Genomic DNA, 17,706 nt, shown 5'->3' on the forward strand with positions numbered 1-17,706 from the left:
CGGGGTTTTGATCTATCTCCTTACGTTTTGCTGATATAACATTAATAGGTATTTCATTTGGATTTAGTTCATACAAGTTGTTTAATAGTCGTCCTTTGCAAATTAAATTCTCATTCTTTTGTATAATGCAAATCGAATTTCCAAAAACAAAAGTAAAACCTTCAATATCTAATACATGAATAGAAATAAGGTTTCTAATGAGCGACGGAACAAATAAACAATCGTTTAAAACAATAGGAAAACTAGAATCCAAAACATTTAAGTAAATTGTGCCAATGGCTTCAGCAGCAACTCTTGCTCCATTCCCCATCCTTAGGTAGGTCTCACCCACTCTAAGCCTTCGACTTCTTGTCATTAGCTGCAAATCATTGCACAAATGTGAGCCACAGCCCGTATCCAATACCCAAGAAGAAGAGTTGACAGACAAATTTACGTCAATGAAATACGTACCCTTTTCAGAACTTTTCTGCTTCAGGTAAGCCTTGCAGTTGCGGCGCCAATGTCCTTTCTTTCTACAGTGATGGCAAGCATCATCAACTTGTTTGCTAACCTTTGCTTTTGGGCCCCCACTACCTTCACCCACTTCGAACTTGCTGTTTGGGAAGGGAAGTCTTTCCTTTCTCTTCTTTTGGAAAGAACTCTTCTTTCCAGAAGTAGCAGCAATGAGAACATACTTCTCTTTCTTAATGGTGGACTCGAAGCTGACCAACATGTTCATCAACTCATCCAAGGGAGGATCTAGTTTGTTCATGTTGAAGTTCACTATGAACGATTCATAGGAACTAGGAAGGGACAACAGGATCAAATCCAACGAGAGCTCGGCCGGGAGGGTGACATCAAGATTCACTAGCTTTTCAAGGAGGGTGATCATTTTGAGACAGTGCTCGTGGACCGAAGTCCCTTCGCGCAGTCTCGCTGTGATCAACTCCTTTGTAGCAGCGTACCTCGATGCCCTAATATTCTCACTATACATGCTATCGAGATGAGCCTTTATATCGAAAGCATGCAAGTGAGACTCATATTTCCTCGCAAGCGCGGGCTCCATGGCGGCTATCATATAGCACCTAGCATGAGTGTCATCTTTCTTCCAAACTTCATAAGTTTCCTTTTCAGCATCAGTCGCTGTGGCAGGTATAGTGGCGGGAAGTCTCTCGTTCAAAACATAGAGACGCCCCTCAACGGTTAGTACAAGCTTAAGACTACGCAACCAATCTAGGTAATTAGGGCCATTAAGTTTATTGTCGAGGATTGACATTATGGGATTCTTAGACATGATTATCTGAGACATATAGAGAAGAGGATTATTAGAGATTCGCGTTAAATGATTGTTACAATTAAATGTTTGGACTTATGTTATTTAATTGTTCTCCCACTAATTTTATCGAGTTCCACTTCCCTCTAGTAGACAAACGAGAAAACTGATTTTTCTTAATGGGCTTTAGGTCCAATAGACAAATATAACCCGTAGTTAATCTAGCCCGATTATATTTGCCCAAAGGTAGATCACAATCAATCATATCCACAATATGACCCTAAATTAATTTTCCTCACACTTGATAATGACCTAAGTTAATCTCGCGAATATCAAAATCGTCGTGTGTCAAGTCTAACCTACCAATCAAAGATGCTCATAGAACTTGATTATGCCAAACTAATGCAGTCCCTAGTTAATCTAGCCGACCACGTTAATCCAACATAACCCTTTTCTATGGCTACCTTCATCGTTATGTCAATTGAATTACAGCTTACTCCACCATAGCACTCCCCGCTAACACGGCTTATTGCACTACAGTGAAGGGCTACACATAATCCAACCGTTGGCAGAAGGAAAGAAATAACTCAACATATTGGGTTTTTCTTTATACCTTGAAATGATTCTTAATTAAATTAAAAATGAGGGATTTTATTAAAATGTTTTATCTCATTTGAAGGTTTTGGATTGGTCTATGTGATTCCTACATCTATGTTCTCTAAAGGTATATGGAAACGCATATTGTCCTAAGAGGAACATACGACCTAACTACATAATTAATTACAATAATTAATTATCGAGTTTTTCAAAATAATTATAGAACCTCAACTAGCATAAATCATTCAAATAATGTTGAGGTACTACTAATTAAGTTGAACTATAATCAATATTATATATGTGTTCTATTAATTGAAATCAATTTAACAATTTAAATTAATTAATTAATCTAACACCTATTTACTAAAATAGATGATTGTCGATCCAATTATCTAATTGGGATTAATTGAAAATAATTTTCCAAAAATTAAAATCAATTTGTTTTAAGTTTAATTTTAGAAATCTAAAATAATTTTTTTTTTTTTTTTTTTTCAGTGAACTGGTTCGGCCCAACCGGTCTGACCGGTTCGGACCGAAGCGGTCCGATTCTGTCCGGTCCAGCTGACCCAAATCAGTGGGCCGGGTCAGTTGGACCGGGAACCGGTCTGACCGACCCGAATCCACGTGGATTCGGTCAACTAGATCGCACACAACCATCGAACCGGCCGGTTCGACCGGTTCGATCCGAACAACAAAAACCGACGTTTTAAAAACAATTTCAGATCCGATTTTCCAATTTTAAACAATTTTAAAGCTGGAAAAATTCTAAACAATATTTCAAAAATATTTTAAACTTACGAAAACTCCCAATTACATAATACGACTATCACTACTTTAATAAATCGAACATGCATAAAATCATAGCATATTATACAACGCAATTAATTACGCAACGAGCTCTGATACCACTGTTGGGTTTCGGGCACGTGTACGCAGCGGAAAACAAAAATTTAATGCGATTTAAACGACTTTAAAACACATAAGCACATGTCCGACAAATTAAAATCAATTAATTGCGTACCTTTGCGCTTCCAGCGAAATTAAAACAACATTCATGCTAAAATGTTTAACTGAATTTAAACCAATTAACATGCTCGCGTTTAAACCAATTAACATGCTTGCAACGATTAAAACGATTACATATAATCACATAAAATCATACGATAGCAAACATGAATACATAGTTTCAATGTAAACGAATCGAAACTAGGGATTCGTGTGTTTACCTCTTGAAGCGTGAGGTAGGAGCGTTTAGCAAGTCGAGATTGCTACGGAAACCAATCCGTACAATCGGGGCAGCAGCGTTGCAGCGGCAGCAACGGGGAAACGGCCACGGCGGCGCGTGAATCTCACGCGCGGTCTTCTGGGGCGGCGCGTGGGGTAGCGTGCGGCTTCGGCTCGTGCGTTGCTCCTCGATTCCTCGATCTTCGATCTTCCTCCTCTCGGATTTCACCTCGTATACTTCGATCTACTAAACACGTGGCACTAGACACGTAATAGTTAGAAAAACGGAAGAAAAAGAGAAGGAAAGAAGCTACCAAAGTAATCGGCCGATGAACGGCCGATTCCGGCGAAACGGCGGCGCGGACGGCGGTGGTGGCCGCGGGAGAGAGAGGCCGAGAGAGAGAGGTGGACGGCTAGGGTTAGGGTTAGGTCTTGTATATTTGTGCAAGGCCTATAAATCAAGTATTTATAGTCCCTTGCATAAAACCCTAACGGGCTTAAGTTGGACCGGGCCCAACAGCTTAAGCTCGTTAGTTCCTTTACTTGCTCGTCTCTCTCAATTCAATGATCGGAAAATTGCAACAGTTACATTTTCGGAATCATTATAATATCCTCGTCATTACGAGTGCCATCTCTCATTTTCCAACTTTCCAAAAGTGGAAACCCTAGTTCAGTGCACTTTCTAAATTTGGAAACTTCCCGATTTAGAAAGTTCACTAACACGTTCGCCTATTCTTTTCCCTTTTCTTATTCTCATTCATAATTCCAAATTATGAATGTTGGATCCAATCATATTGACTTCCAATCATGCAAAGATAAACTTACTTTATCTCTGACCGTTTATTCAAAGATCTCATGTGCACGAGCAGTGTGACCCTCGATGGTTCAGGTGTAAGCTAGCCGTGGGCCCACAACCCTTTGTGGTCAAAACTCGTCCCTTAGAGTTACGATTAAGATGAAGCTCGTTTCACCTTAATCACCCAACGAATCAAGATTGGCGTCTAGCAACTATGCGTCATGATTCACTAGATACAAATGAAGTGCATGCAAGAACCTTCAGATATAGTTAACGTACAGTACGGTCCCTTCGATTCATATGTCCCGATCGAACTAGAGGCATTGGTTCATCGAGACCTCTCTATATGTTCGATGACGGTGCGATCGTTCCAAGTGTTGTAATCGTCACGTGCATGACTTAGAGAGTCGAATTCTCTAATCATCACTTAGTCAGCTCTGGCCAGAGACTTAGAATGATTACAAACTTTCAGAACACACAGGACATCCAAGACTATTCTAGCGATCGAATCCCCGACTACAATGCACAGACCTCCCACTAGATTTCGGACTGCACGAACACTGGCCCTTGGGATGGTCCTCGGTGGAACTCAGGGACAAGTCACGATACAGCTGGTCCTCTAGTGAAGTCACGGTGATGTCTAGGTCATAAGGACTAATGGTGTACAACTATACCATAGATATCTCTACTCGATTATTGGGAACCACTTAGAGATTTCTAGGGTGAGGGAGTTTAGTGAACTCGTCAACTTACGAGCACCCACTTATGCATGCCGATATCACAATACCGTTTACTGATGAGATGCAGTACACATACACTAAGTGCTAGTCTTAATGGGAAAGGCCGATATCCTCATTAGTGGCGTAACCCTTCGACTAGGAACACGTTTAACAGTTATAATACTTGAGTAAATATCTCACGATCCTAACGATCAATTACTAGTACTTGTAATAACTGTAAGGACTATATCTATGCTTGTGAAAAAGGGACAAAGATATAGAATGCCAAGGTGTTTTATCATTAATACGAATAAAGGTTCATTTATTACAATAATAAATACGAAAGACCACAGCCACATGTTGGCTTGTTGGTCACCTACTCTAACAGCTCTTACAAATTATCTATATAGTAACTTGACTCAGGAATAAATTTTATATATGAGGTTTTAGATGGAACAAAGTTATCTAAGTATAGAGCTAATAGCACACACCCCCATGTGTTATTTCTAATTGGTGAAAAACACCTCATGTTAAAAATATTAGCAAAAAACCCCCTATATTGTATTTTTCAAAGCACACCGGTCCCTGTTTCGAAATTAAATGTTGACTTATATGAAATGGCTGAACTACCCTTACAAAGATAAGGCAAAAAAAAAGAAAAAAAAAAAAAAGAAAACATAACAAAACGCAAATAACAATTGTTTGCAACAAACCAAACCCAATGTCTTCTTCTCCAATCGAGGTCCCTCTTCTCCAATACTGTGAAAAAAATAATGGTGATTCTTCAATGTTCATGCCTCACATTTCGCCACAATCAAATCTCAAGTAAAGGTGGCTGACATGGGAGATAGATAGGGGGGCGGGGATTTTGAGAATTTGCCGGTGGAAGGAAGGGGTAGCGGCGGCGGTGGCGTGAAAAGGTGATTGCCGGAGCCCGGAGGTGGTGTTGTGAGTTTGTTGGTGGTGGTGATTTCAATGGGAAGAAGAAGAAATTTGAGGAAGACATGTTTTTTCTCTCTATTTGGAGCCGATAGCTTGACGAGGTGATTGCCGGTGGTGGGAGTTTGCTGGTGGTGGTGGTCGTCGGATTTTGCTGATGGTGGTGGCCGTCGGAGTTTGCTGGTGATGGTGGCCGTCGGAGTTTGTTGGTGGTGGTGGTCGTCGGAGTTTGTTGGTCGTCGTAAATGGGGGAGAATAATTTGGGGAAGACGCAATTTATTTTTCTTCATCTAAATTTTTTTAAAAATTGCAATTTGATCCAAAGTTTTGGATTATTTATATTTAAATCAGATTGGATTTATTTTTTTACAAAACAATCCGAGGGTATTTTCGAATTTTCAAGTAAAAACAAATACTCCTACACGCACAAGTCGCGCGTGCATTATACAATGAGCTGTTAGGGATTTTTTTGCCTTTGACTTATTTTAACAGGGGGGTCGTTGCTAATTGTTTTAACACGATGGGGTTTTTAGCAATTAGAGATTTCACACGGGTAGATTTTGCAAAAAACCCCTAGGTATAATCATTTAAGTTCAATAAACTAATCAACAATAACAAAAAGGGGTCTTTACAAATAAGCCCATCAATGAGTACTTATTTATAAAGAGATCAACACAAAAAACTCTTTTACCAATAAGTCCACACATGGTCCAGATTTTTGTAAATGACTAAAATAACCCCTCATACTTTAATATGCTCCAATTTCATCCGTAACTTAATTTAACTTCAATTTGGCCCCAAATTTCACAAATTATTCAATTTTGACCCAAAACTGTTTTTTTTCAAATTTGTTTTTTTCAAAAACTTTTTTTTTCCCGCCGGATTCCGGCGTTGACTTTTCAACTTTTTTTTTCTTTCTTTCTTCCGGATTTTTTCGCCGGATTCCGGCGTTGACTTTTTAATTTTTTTTTCTTTTTTTTCTTCTTTTCTTTTTTTTCCGTAACTTTTTTTTTCTGTTTAAACAGCAATATTGCTGTGATTGACAGTAATATTAACTATATTACTGTTAAACACAGTAAAATTAACTAAACTATAGTTTAACACAGTAATATTGCTATATTAATCTCTAGCACATTAATATTAACACAACAAAACTCATTATTATTGTGTAATAAAGTAATATTACTATGTTGACCGTTCAACAAATGTAAACATAATAAAAAAAGCCAAAAGAATTAATATTATTGTGAGTGACAGAAATATTACTATAACAACAGTAATATTACCGTCAACCACAGTAATATTACAATAATAGACAGTAATATTATTACGTTACTCCGTGAATAACTCAAACAAAACAAAAACCCCAAAAAAATAATAATATTGATGTTGTTGACAGTAATATTATTGTGTTTACAGTTATTTTACTGTCAACGACAGTAATATAATTACGTTGACTTGTCAACAAATCAAACAAAATAAAAAATAAACAATAAAAAATAAAAAATAATAATATTACATTAATTTACTGTCAACGGCAGCACAATTACATAAATGTAATGTCAACGGCAGTACAATTACGTCAATTAACTATCATTGACAGTATAATTACGTTAATTTACTGTCAGTGACAGCACAATTACGGTCAACGTTTAGCGGCGGACGTGGAAAAACAAAACAAACCAAAAAAAAAAAAAAACAAAAACCTAAAAAAACACTAAAAAAGACCGCCGGAAACCGGCGAAAAAATCCGGAAGAAAAGAAAAAAAAAAAAAAAGCAAAAAAAAAAAGTCAACGCCGGAATCCGGCGGCAAAAAAATTTTTTTTGAAAAAAAAATGTTTGTGAAAAAAAAAAGTTTGTGGTCAAAATTGAATAATTTGTGAAATTTGGGGTCAAATTGAGATTAAATTAAGTTAAATGATGAAATTGGAGCATATTAAAATATGCTCCAAAAAAAGTCAAAATTGAATTTTTGAAGTCAAAATTGGATTTTTGTGGACAAAATTGATTAAATTGGGCTTACAATTAAGAATTGAGTATAAATGGTTGAGGGTAATAATGGGATATACATGAGTGTTTCCTTTATTTATAATAAAGAGTTAACTGCAAAAAAACCCCTAAACTTTGGACGTTTTTGCGCTTTACCCCCTGAACGGAAAAAAGTTGCACGAGCATACCTGAACTCTATTATTCTTAGCACCAATGTCCAAAGTGTCCATTTTTGGCAAAAAATGACCGGAATCCAAGTCACGTGCCTTACACGTGAATATAGCTGGGTTAAATGAGTCATTTCCTTATACCACCCATTCTCTTCATTTTATTTTTAATAAATATAAATAAATCTTAAAAAGAAAAAGAAAAGTTTTCTTCTTCCCGTCACCATCATCCCTCATCCCGTCAACACCAGCCCTCAGCCGCCGCCTGCCGCCTCTGCATCACCTCCCTCCGCCACCTCTGCGCCGCCTCCCTCCACCGGCTGCCGCCTCTACTTCACCGTCCATCGGAAATTAAAGACTGTAACTTGAAAGCACATCACACCAAATTAATCAATCTCTCTCTCTCTCTCCCGAAAAAAAACACGAAATTGAGGACTGTATTGTTGATTAAGCTTTGATTCCATAAACTCAAATCCTTGGCGAATCAAACTCTGATTCAAAGAAAAAAAATTGGTCGGGGGCCGAAATTGATGCACCACCGCCGGCGGTTTCAATGGTGGAAGGTTTCTCCCTCACGATAATTTTCCAGTGATAGGTCCTTCACGATACAGCGGGCTACTCCGGTGGAACAAACCCGAAGGAGATGGAATCAAATCCGACATCTCCATTTCTGGGTTCGCCGCTAGGCCACTCGATTCTGTATGAGAGAAGGTGGATTTTCGGAGAGAGAAAAATCCGAATTGAGGTTTGAAGAAGAGAGAGAAAGTGGGGTTAGAAGGGTTGAAGGAGAAGTGTACGGAAATGACGAGAGGAGAGTTGTTGGGGGAGCCAAAGGGGCGCTGATTTGAGAGTGAGACTAAGGGGTGGGGGACTGAAATTGGTGGACCTGGAAGAAACGCGCGGCCGAGATGGTGGTGGTGGTGGTGCGGCGGAGGAGCAGAAGCCAGAGGTGGTGGCGCGGCGGCGGAGATTCTCCTGCTCTGTTTGGCTGCCAAGAGAATGATGAAGAAGATGACCAATTTGTATTTTCTTTTTCTTTTTTTTTTTTCTTTTTTTAGTTTTTTCTATAAATCTTGTGAGATGGCGAAATTGCCCCTCTATTTTCACGTGTGAATGGCACGTGTACAATTCAGGGAAGAATGTGGCTAAAAATGGAAGTTTTAGTTGCCGGTGCAATAATTTATTAAGTTCGGGTATGCTCGTGCAACTTTTTTCCGTTCAGGGGATAAAGTGCAAAAACGTCCAAAGTTTAGGGGACTTTTTGCAGTTAACCCTATAATAAATATTAAAGTGATGGGCTTATTGGTGAAAGAGATATGTCCCCTAAACCTAAAATAATAAACATGCTTGGTTGGGGACTTTATCACAAAAACCCCTAACAAAAAGCAGGTCTAAAAAAAAAAAAAAACAATAACGAAAAACAAACAGTTAAAACATAAATAGAGACTTTACCAAAGTTTTCAAACTGAATCCCAAATTTAGGAAAAAATATAGACTTTGATTAATTTAGAGAGTTGCTAAAACTCTTATTGTTGTTGTCTTTTTTTGCAGAAATAATCTCTATATTATGCATTCTCGTAAAGTTTGAAGACTCTCTTATAAAACGTGGGATTCAATAAATAATCGCCCCGAAAAGTAAATAGACTATGATAAAATAACAATTCTTGATTGACATAGAGAATTAGCGGGCAAATTATGGTTAACCCTTAGATGTACGGTCAAATTACAAAAATCCCCATCATGTTTAAGTAGTGACAACTATATTCTTCAACTGTGTATTTTCTTACGAAAAAACATCTCGTTGAGTTGGTAAAATTGACACAGTAAAGGTAGACGTGTAAGACAATACATTATTGAAGAAGTGATTGTAATTATTCAAACAAAATATTTTTTTTTTCTTCGAAATTTGCCCTAGAAAATTATTATATTTATCGACTGTCAATTGAACTTCAATATAATAACTAATTTTAACTGTTTTTTTCCAAATGAAATGAGTACATGGAGCGTACGCATGATTTAAGCCTGCCAAGCTCAGACTTTCCACTTTGAAATAGCACGTTTATTTTGCAGCCTTGGTAAATTTGATTTTGGTATCAATTTGTTACATTCCTTCATCCAACGAACTTATGTTTCTACTTTTACAGTAATGAATGTGATGTAGAAAAATGACAACTGATTTGGCACGTGCTGTTGGGCTTCATGATTAAAATATTGGAACTTTTATGATTTCCAATAATTAATATTGAGTAATATTAATTAAATTATGTAAAGATTAATTTTATTTATTTACTTAATCATAATCATGAAGTAAAGTGAATTAAAATTGTCTTGAGTAAATGATTAAAGTTCAAAAGATGTGCGATCGATGTGATCGAGTGAAATGACTAATTTGGGTTTAGGTGTCCACAAATATTATTTTTTGGGACATTTAGTAGTTAGTCAAATTATTTGACCCAAAATCCAAATAATAAAATATTTGGCCCAAACAAAATATTTAATTAATTGGTCCATGACCAATTAATTTTCCTACGTTTTGAACTCGATAAAAAGAACATACACAAGTACACAACTTTCTGCTTCTTATTCCAACCATTGCAACCCTCTATGAATGGATTTCTACCACCTATAAATAAAAGCAGAATCTAGCCAATTCTGTACGGAATTTAATCGGCAATTACGAGATAGTTCTTCATATTTTTCTTTCCCTTCGTCAAAGTTTCGTTCGTTGTTCAAGTTCGCTGTGGGTCGAATATTCATGCAAATATTTGACAACCGATCGTTGTACCTTGGAAGACTACCGGGAAGAGACTGTGCACCGTTGGCAGCCCGGAAATATTGTCTTAAGGGAATTGCTTTGGCAAGCCTCGATCGTTCTTTGCGTTTTTCACAATTCCTCTTTTCGACAAACAAGTAAGTATTTTTCGTTTACGCAGATTGTTATTAATTATACCAACAATCTTAAGACAATAAATAGTTACAATTTGTTAACTTCTGCGTAATTTATATATGTTTGTCCAAACTTTTGTAAAAAGTTTGAATCTGTGTTTCTACTTTTAAATCAATATCTGTTATTAAAATATATGTATGTGTTTATATCTGCATATTATAACAGGTTACAGTTTTAAATTATAAATTGCTTATGCGATTCTGCCTTCCTTAAACGTTTTGCAAAAGTTTTTATAAAATAACTTTTAATTTGAAATCTGCTATTAAGATTTTGATTTACTAATGTGTTTCCGTTCTCTTGCGATGAGTTGTGCCTATAATTACAAATTTTATTATGTATATGTAAGAGTTGTCTGACTCTGTGTGAAAATGATATTATTTTAAATATTCAATTAGTATTTCTGATTCAAATATTAGTTGTGAATCTATTATGTTTATTAAACAAATATTATTCTATTACTGTTATTTGAGAGATTAAGATATATAATACTTAATTACTTATATGGATTTGAATATAGTTTGACTTGAATTATCTTCAAATTATTTTGGCTTTCGAATTTAAAATTCTTTTGGTTTAAACTTTTTCTGTGAATCTGAAAATTGTGTAGAAAATGGCTTCAAACATGGGTTTTGGAGCGGCCGAAATATCGAACAAGTTCAATGAACCCTAAAGCATAGTCCGTGTAATCATCTTCTTCTCGTTATTTGAAACATAAACCATTATTTGAAAAAATCACCATCTTCTTCCTCCCATCAGCAATTTCGTCAAAAAAATCATCAAGAACAAAAACATTACCAAAATTAAAAGAACAAAAATCAGCCGTTAAGAAAAAAAAAAAAAAGAAGAAACTAAATCATTACAATAATCAAACAGAAAACCAAACTAATGCACATATCCATGTTCTGTACAACACCACCTCTCTAAACCCCAAACGGCTGGCATCATCAATTTCATCTTTCAATTTGAAGAATTTAAAATAAATTTAACGGAAAATAGGAGAAAAGAAAATCTCAGACTATATGAGAGAATTTCATGTAACCTTCGTTGGGATAATGTTTAAGAACAACAAAAATAAATAGGGTTAACTGCAAAAAATCCCCTAAACTTTGGACGTTTTTGCGCTTTTCCCCCTGAACGGAAAAAAGTTGCACGAGCATACCTGAACTTCACTTTTCTTAGCACCGGCATCCAAAATGTCTATTTGTGGCCAAAATTGACCGGAATCCAAATCACGTGCCTTACACGTGGGGGTAAATTAGTCATTTCCATTTTACACCCATTCTCTTCCTTTTCTTTTTAATAAATATAAATAAATCTTAAAAGGGAAAAAAAAAATTCTTCTTCCGCCACCATCATCCCCAACCATTCTTCTCGTCACCCCCAGCCCCAACAAAGCTGCTCTTCAACAACTTCAGCCCTCACCCGCCGCTGCTTCACCTCCCTCCGCCGCCTCTGCTGCGCCGCCCTCCGCCGCTTTCGAAAGCACATCACACCAGAACATCATATTATCAATCTTTCTCTCTCCCGAAAAAAAGCACCAAATTGAGGATTGTATTGTTGATTAAGCTTTGATTCCAAAAACTCAAATTTCTCGGCGGAATTAAACTCTGATTCAAAGAAGAAAAAAAAATTGGTTTGGACTGAAATTGATGCACCGTCGCCAGAGGTTTCAATGGTGGAAGGTTTATCCTTTGCTACCGTGTCATATTTCCACCAAATTGGGTTCTTCCACCGCTGGAATTCGCCGTCGCCGTCATCCGTTGATTGATTGCGGCAAAGAACGAGCCACCAACCGGCGGTCAAATTTTGCGACTGGAGCACCAGCGAAACCCCCAATTTCTTTGTCTTGTGATGGTGAATGAGGAATGGATTGAAATTGGTTCGGTGGTGGTGGTGGTGCGGCGGCGGATAAGAGGTTGTGGTGGCCGGTGGGTGGTGTTTGATTTGTAGAGGTATAGTTGTCAGATTTGTGTGTGGAGGTGGGTTGAAGACGATGGGTGTGCTGGTGCAGCAATATTCTCTTTTTTCTTTTCTTCTTTCTTTCATATTTCTTTTTAGTTTTTTTCATTTTATTTATATTTATTAAAAAGAAAATGAAGAAAATGGGAGTAAAAAGGAAAAGACTAATTTACCCAACTATATTCACGTGTGAGGCAGTGATTTGAATTCCGATCAATTTGAGCTGCCGGTGCTAAGAAAAAAGAAGTTCAGGTATGCTCGTGCAACTTTTTTCCGTTCAGGGGGTAAAGCGCAAAACCGTCCAAAGTTTAGGGGATTTTTTGCAGTTAACCCAAATAAATATGAAATGAAACAAAACTTACCTTTGATATCAATTCTTGTGGGCAAGAATCGGGCCGGGTTAGAGATCGGACCCGGAAGATCCAGAGAGGAAATAGGGGTGGGGCTGGGGCGGCGCTGGGTGGAGGCTGAGGCAGCGCCGGGCGGGGACTGAGGCGGCGCCGGATGGAGGCTGAGGCGGCGCTGGGCGGAGACTGGGTCGGCGCCGGGAGAAACACTAGTAGTATTAATAAAAGTAATCAAAATCATAACCATTTGATCATGGTCAACACTATCACTATCAATGTTTATCTAAAAAAATTCAAAATTTGAATTGCAAATAATATGCACTTCAAAAATATTTTACTCGCGGAAATATTTAGGGGTAGATCTCAATACCCCTAAATCCAATACGTACTTCGGTAAGCATAATAGAGTTGTTGGCTGAAATTGAGGATTGTTTATACCAGTTAAACAAAATATAGGGGCTAAAATGAAAACGGAAATTTTGAATTCCGAACATTTTCGATCAAAAAATCTCCGATTCCGAATTCCAAAAATATTCAATTTTGCTTTTCCGGATTTTTAGAAGAAAAAAAAATTACTATCGTTACGTGCATTCAAACCAGAGTTCTGCAAAAGCGGACACGTGTCATGATGGGGGCCGGGGCGGCGCCGGGCGGGGGCTGGGCGGCACTGGGCGGGGGTTGGGGCGGCACTGGGTAGGGCTGGGGTGGCGGCTGGGGCGTCGCCGGTGGGGAGAGAAGAAGAAGTGAACGGAAGGAGAGGTGCAATGGTGAATAGAAAAGAAAAAAAAAATAAAAAAAAATCTAGAGAGAAAAAAAGAGATACACGTTATTATGTTCAAGGGCGAGATTTGTGGAGCGAGATTTGCGGGTGAGATTGAGAACGTGATAGGGAACATATATTAAGTATATTTATATTCAACCCTAAGATACGTTATAATAAGGTAAGAGTATAATTGTGGTAATTAATTATTTTTTATTAATAAAAGATGTTTTGAATTTATCTTAAAAATAAAAAATAAATTTGAGCTCATTGTAATTGAACTTACGTGATAAGGGGATTTTGTGAAATAATCCCTTTATACTAATCTAGGCATACCTGCATTAAGTAAATAATATTCATCATGAATCCTAGATATACATGTATCTAAGGATTCGTGTACTTGCGTATTCATGTATCTTATCATACATTATAAATGCATATAGATACACTTTTAGAAAGTGTATTAATTTCAACAGTAAAAACATAAGAAAACAAGGAAATGCATATAAAAACTGCTTGTAACAAGAAACTCAACAAGTAATGTCAACATATTTAAACATAATGCAAAACATAAGAGGGTATGTTATACATTTCATAATTGAGGAGTGTGTTTGCAAGAGAACTTATAATTCAGGAGTGTGCAAAGTGAACTTTATCATATATATTATATATATATATATATATATATATATATATATATATATATATATATATATATATATATATATATATATATGAGGTCTGCAGTAAATCAATCCTGTTTCTCTATAGTAATGTGAGGTAGTTTCGTCAGTCTGGTAAATGACAGGAAGAAGCCAAATTGAATCTTGTTGCAAGATAAATATACATATAAATAAATATTCAATAATCCCCACGGAAATGTATATATACATATATACATATATAAGTAGGCTCAGAAATCAATGTTAGAAAATGACAGTGCACTGCCAGCTTTATCAACTGATATACTACTGCTGCCAATATACAGCCCTAGCATACACCTTTTTTCCCTTTTCAACTTTCCTTCTCACCCAAAACCTAATCCTCTCCTTTTATTTTCTTACCCATTTCAAAAAAAAATTGGAATCAATCAAACAGTGCTCCAAATTATATATCAATCCAAAGAAGAAAAAAAGAAAAATTGGACCACCACAAAAACCAAAAGAAATATTAAGAAAATTTGACAGAATCTTGTAAGAACAAATATATCTCATACAAAAAGCAAAGCACGCCTTTGTTTCATCATCAGTGCTCATCTCTTCTTCCCAGACGAAGTTCGAGATCGAGCTCTTCAATGGCGTCTGCTGCAGCAGAATCTTTAACAGCGTTCTTCTCATCTTTAATGGCGTCTTCAATGGCGTTGTTTTTGTCGCAGTTTTCGTTACTGTTCGATGGTGATGGTTCAGTGTTGGTAGAGTGACAGAGCGAAGAAACGACACTGTTTGGTGCCGTTTCATAGTTGGGTTCACTCTTGAAGAAATGGGATATCGGAAGGGGAGGAGGAGATCGGAAATTATCCGGTACGGGTGGAGCAGGGAATAATACGGTGGTACTGATACTGATACTGCTGTTAGGGTTATGTAAAGGGTAGACTAGGCACAATCCATTTCCGACAAACTCTTGCCCGGCGGCTACCGGAGAAGGCGAAACAGGCGGTAGCGGGGGCATCGGCAATTCCGCGTGCAGCCTGGCTCGATCCCGGCGGTGCACATTCATGTGGCCGCCGAGAGCTTGCGCGGAGCGAAACTCCCTCCGGCAAAAAGTGCACGTGTATGAACGTGGGGGCCACGTGCACCCTAATAGGTTTCCGGTCGTGTCTTCTTCGAATGCCCGAACTTCCCATGAATCATCTCCCGGCGGTGTCTGCTTGTTGCTCCACATGGGTGGCGGTTCACTGTTTCGCAGGCGGATAATGAATTGTGTTTGAAATTGGTTTGATTTCGGAGAAGACTGAGTTAGGGATAATAGCGCCACGAACTCGGCGGCCATATTGAGAATAGTGGTAGTAGTAACATTTAAAGGTAAAAGAATGTATGTGATAGAGAGCAAAATATTGAAAAAAATGAAGAGTGGTTAAAAATAGAAGGGATGGGCGTAGTGGGGACAAAAGGGTCGGGGCACCGAAGATATCGACAAAGTTTTTGTTTCCGAGTATGCAGTTGGATTCTAGTTATAAGGGAAGACATAGATAGATATATATAATAATAATCTGCAACCCTACCCATATATCCAGTATCCACTCGGCCTCCACCACTTTGGTTATGTAAGTGCGTACAAAAAGCAATTCCTCTCTGTGCATTGGCTTCAACGTCAATCTCCAACAACAATCTCTCTCTTCACACTAAATATTAATATTATATATTCATACTATACTTTCTTTGTAGCATAGATTGGCTGGATTTGTTTACATTATAATTACTTGTTCTTTAATTTGTAGAGGCAAATAGGTAATTCTCCTGTAAGATTGCTGTCATCTGCTAATTTTGTTGAAGTTTTTGACACATAAAATACTGTTTTATCTATACTATTGATAAGTAGCCATATATATATATATATATATATATGACTATAGAAGAAATGTATAAGTTTAAACAGCTCATGAATACTATATGAGGCCAAGTACCTTAAGTATTTTAGGACCAACCTACATGCAAAAGCACGAATATATATACAATATCGTGTTTTCTAGAATAGTGAATTTTGAATATTGCTCTCGGAGAATTAAGTTCCTATATTACTTATAAGTATTGTAATTATAATAAGGGGACGGCTATTTGAAAGACCCTATTATCACAATTTACTTGTGTAATACATGAAAATACAAATATACCCCTTATACAAATTTACAAACATCTCATTTTCCCTTATTTCATTTGTGCAAGACCAAAACTAAAGAAAAAGAAGAAAAAATACCCCAGGACAACGTATCTGGTTGTTGCCTGATGTAGGTCCTTTTTTAGCGGCTCCCGTACCGACTACCCGCTCCACCAGTCCCATCGATTACTTAAGTTGGTGGATCGAGTAGCCAAAAGGCCTAACCAAGAGGTCAGAAATACCAGACATGATCCCGAATTTCGAGAAGCACGTCTCTCACCGAGTTTTTACTGACGGGTATATATGTACATAATCAAACTGAATGTGTTTCTGAAATTTGTAGGAGTGCGGAGATTTTAGAATTCATAACCGACGAAGTTGGAGGGTTGGGTGTTGGCGCTGTTTATTTATGAGGTCGTGGAGAGATCCGATTTGATACCACTTGTGCGGTCTTTGTACAAGTTTATAGACGGTTACGTTGTTGAGGGAGTACATAAAGTGATGGCGCTGACTACATGCACGTTTTATTTGCTGGTTGGAGAGATGACGGTCATCACCCTCGATGATGTGTGTGCACCGTCTCCAATATCGGTTGTCTTCCAACCATTGCCCTTAGGATCATGGCGCCGTCTCCAATAATTTGCGACATGAGAGATATATAGGACAATTCTTTTTTAGCACTACACAATCGTTGATGAATGTTATTTTGTGCTCTTGTCTCTCCTTAACGGGCAAAAAATTGCTAAAAAAAAGAAAAGTCAGACACTGTAATTGTGACGCGAAGTAGACAAACACAATATTATACGTTGAGGCAACAAGATGACCCATATTAGGTAATGACGTCCAATGGCCATAAGGGGCATGTATTCCAACACCTCAACTACAATTCCAAATCTTCAATGTTTTTCCACTGATAGTGCATCTTCACATATATTTCATCTTGCTTGATGAGCTCAACGATCAAGTTATCTTGTACTCGAGGTTCATTATTGATTCAACTGTCCCTAATCCACAATAGACATCTGGTTCAACATCTATACTATTTTGTACATATTTTAGAATCTATGCATGGATGTGGCTGATAAACAGACCCTCCCAAATCATTTTTCGGATCCAGACATTGAAAAATAAAAAGTCTTAATGAGGAGAAACTTACATCTATTGAAACAGTGAATTTTCGATATGTATGGGTCAA

At 37.4% G+C, this 17,706-nt stretch overlaps 1 protein-coding gene across 1 annotated transcript; it reads right to left on the bottom strand.

Annotated features, from left to right (window-relative positions):
• Positions 1 to 14,764: 14,764 nt before the first annotated feature.
• On the bottom strand, positions 14,765 to 15,795 carry LOC105976746 (C2H2 and C2HC zinc fingers superfamily protein). Its single transcript, XM_013002011.2, has one exon. It carries the CDS (start codon positions 15,684 to 15,686, stop codon positions 14,943 to 14,945), a length of 744 nt encoding a protein of 247 aa, XP_012857465.2. The 5' UTR covers positions 15,687 to 15,795; the 3' UTR covers positions 14,765 to 14,942.
• Positions 15,796 to 17,706: the final 1,911 nt, after the last annotated feature.

Source organism: Erythranthe guttata, chromosome 5 (genome assembly GCF_056151865.1).
Source record: "Erythranthe guttata isolate IM_541 chromosome 5, IM_541, whole genome shotgun sequence".
Classification (NCBI taxonomy): Eukaryota; Viridiplantae; Streptophyta; class Magnoliopsida; order Lamiales; family Phrymaceae; genus Erythranthe; species Erythranthe guttata.

Bases quoted from the DNA above. Each gene is read 5' to 3' on its own strand.
- LOC105976746 (XM_013002011.2), bottom strand. From the start codon at position 15,686: ATGGCCGCCGAGTTCGTGGCGCTATTATCCCTAACTCAGTCTTCTCCG.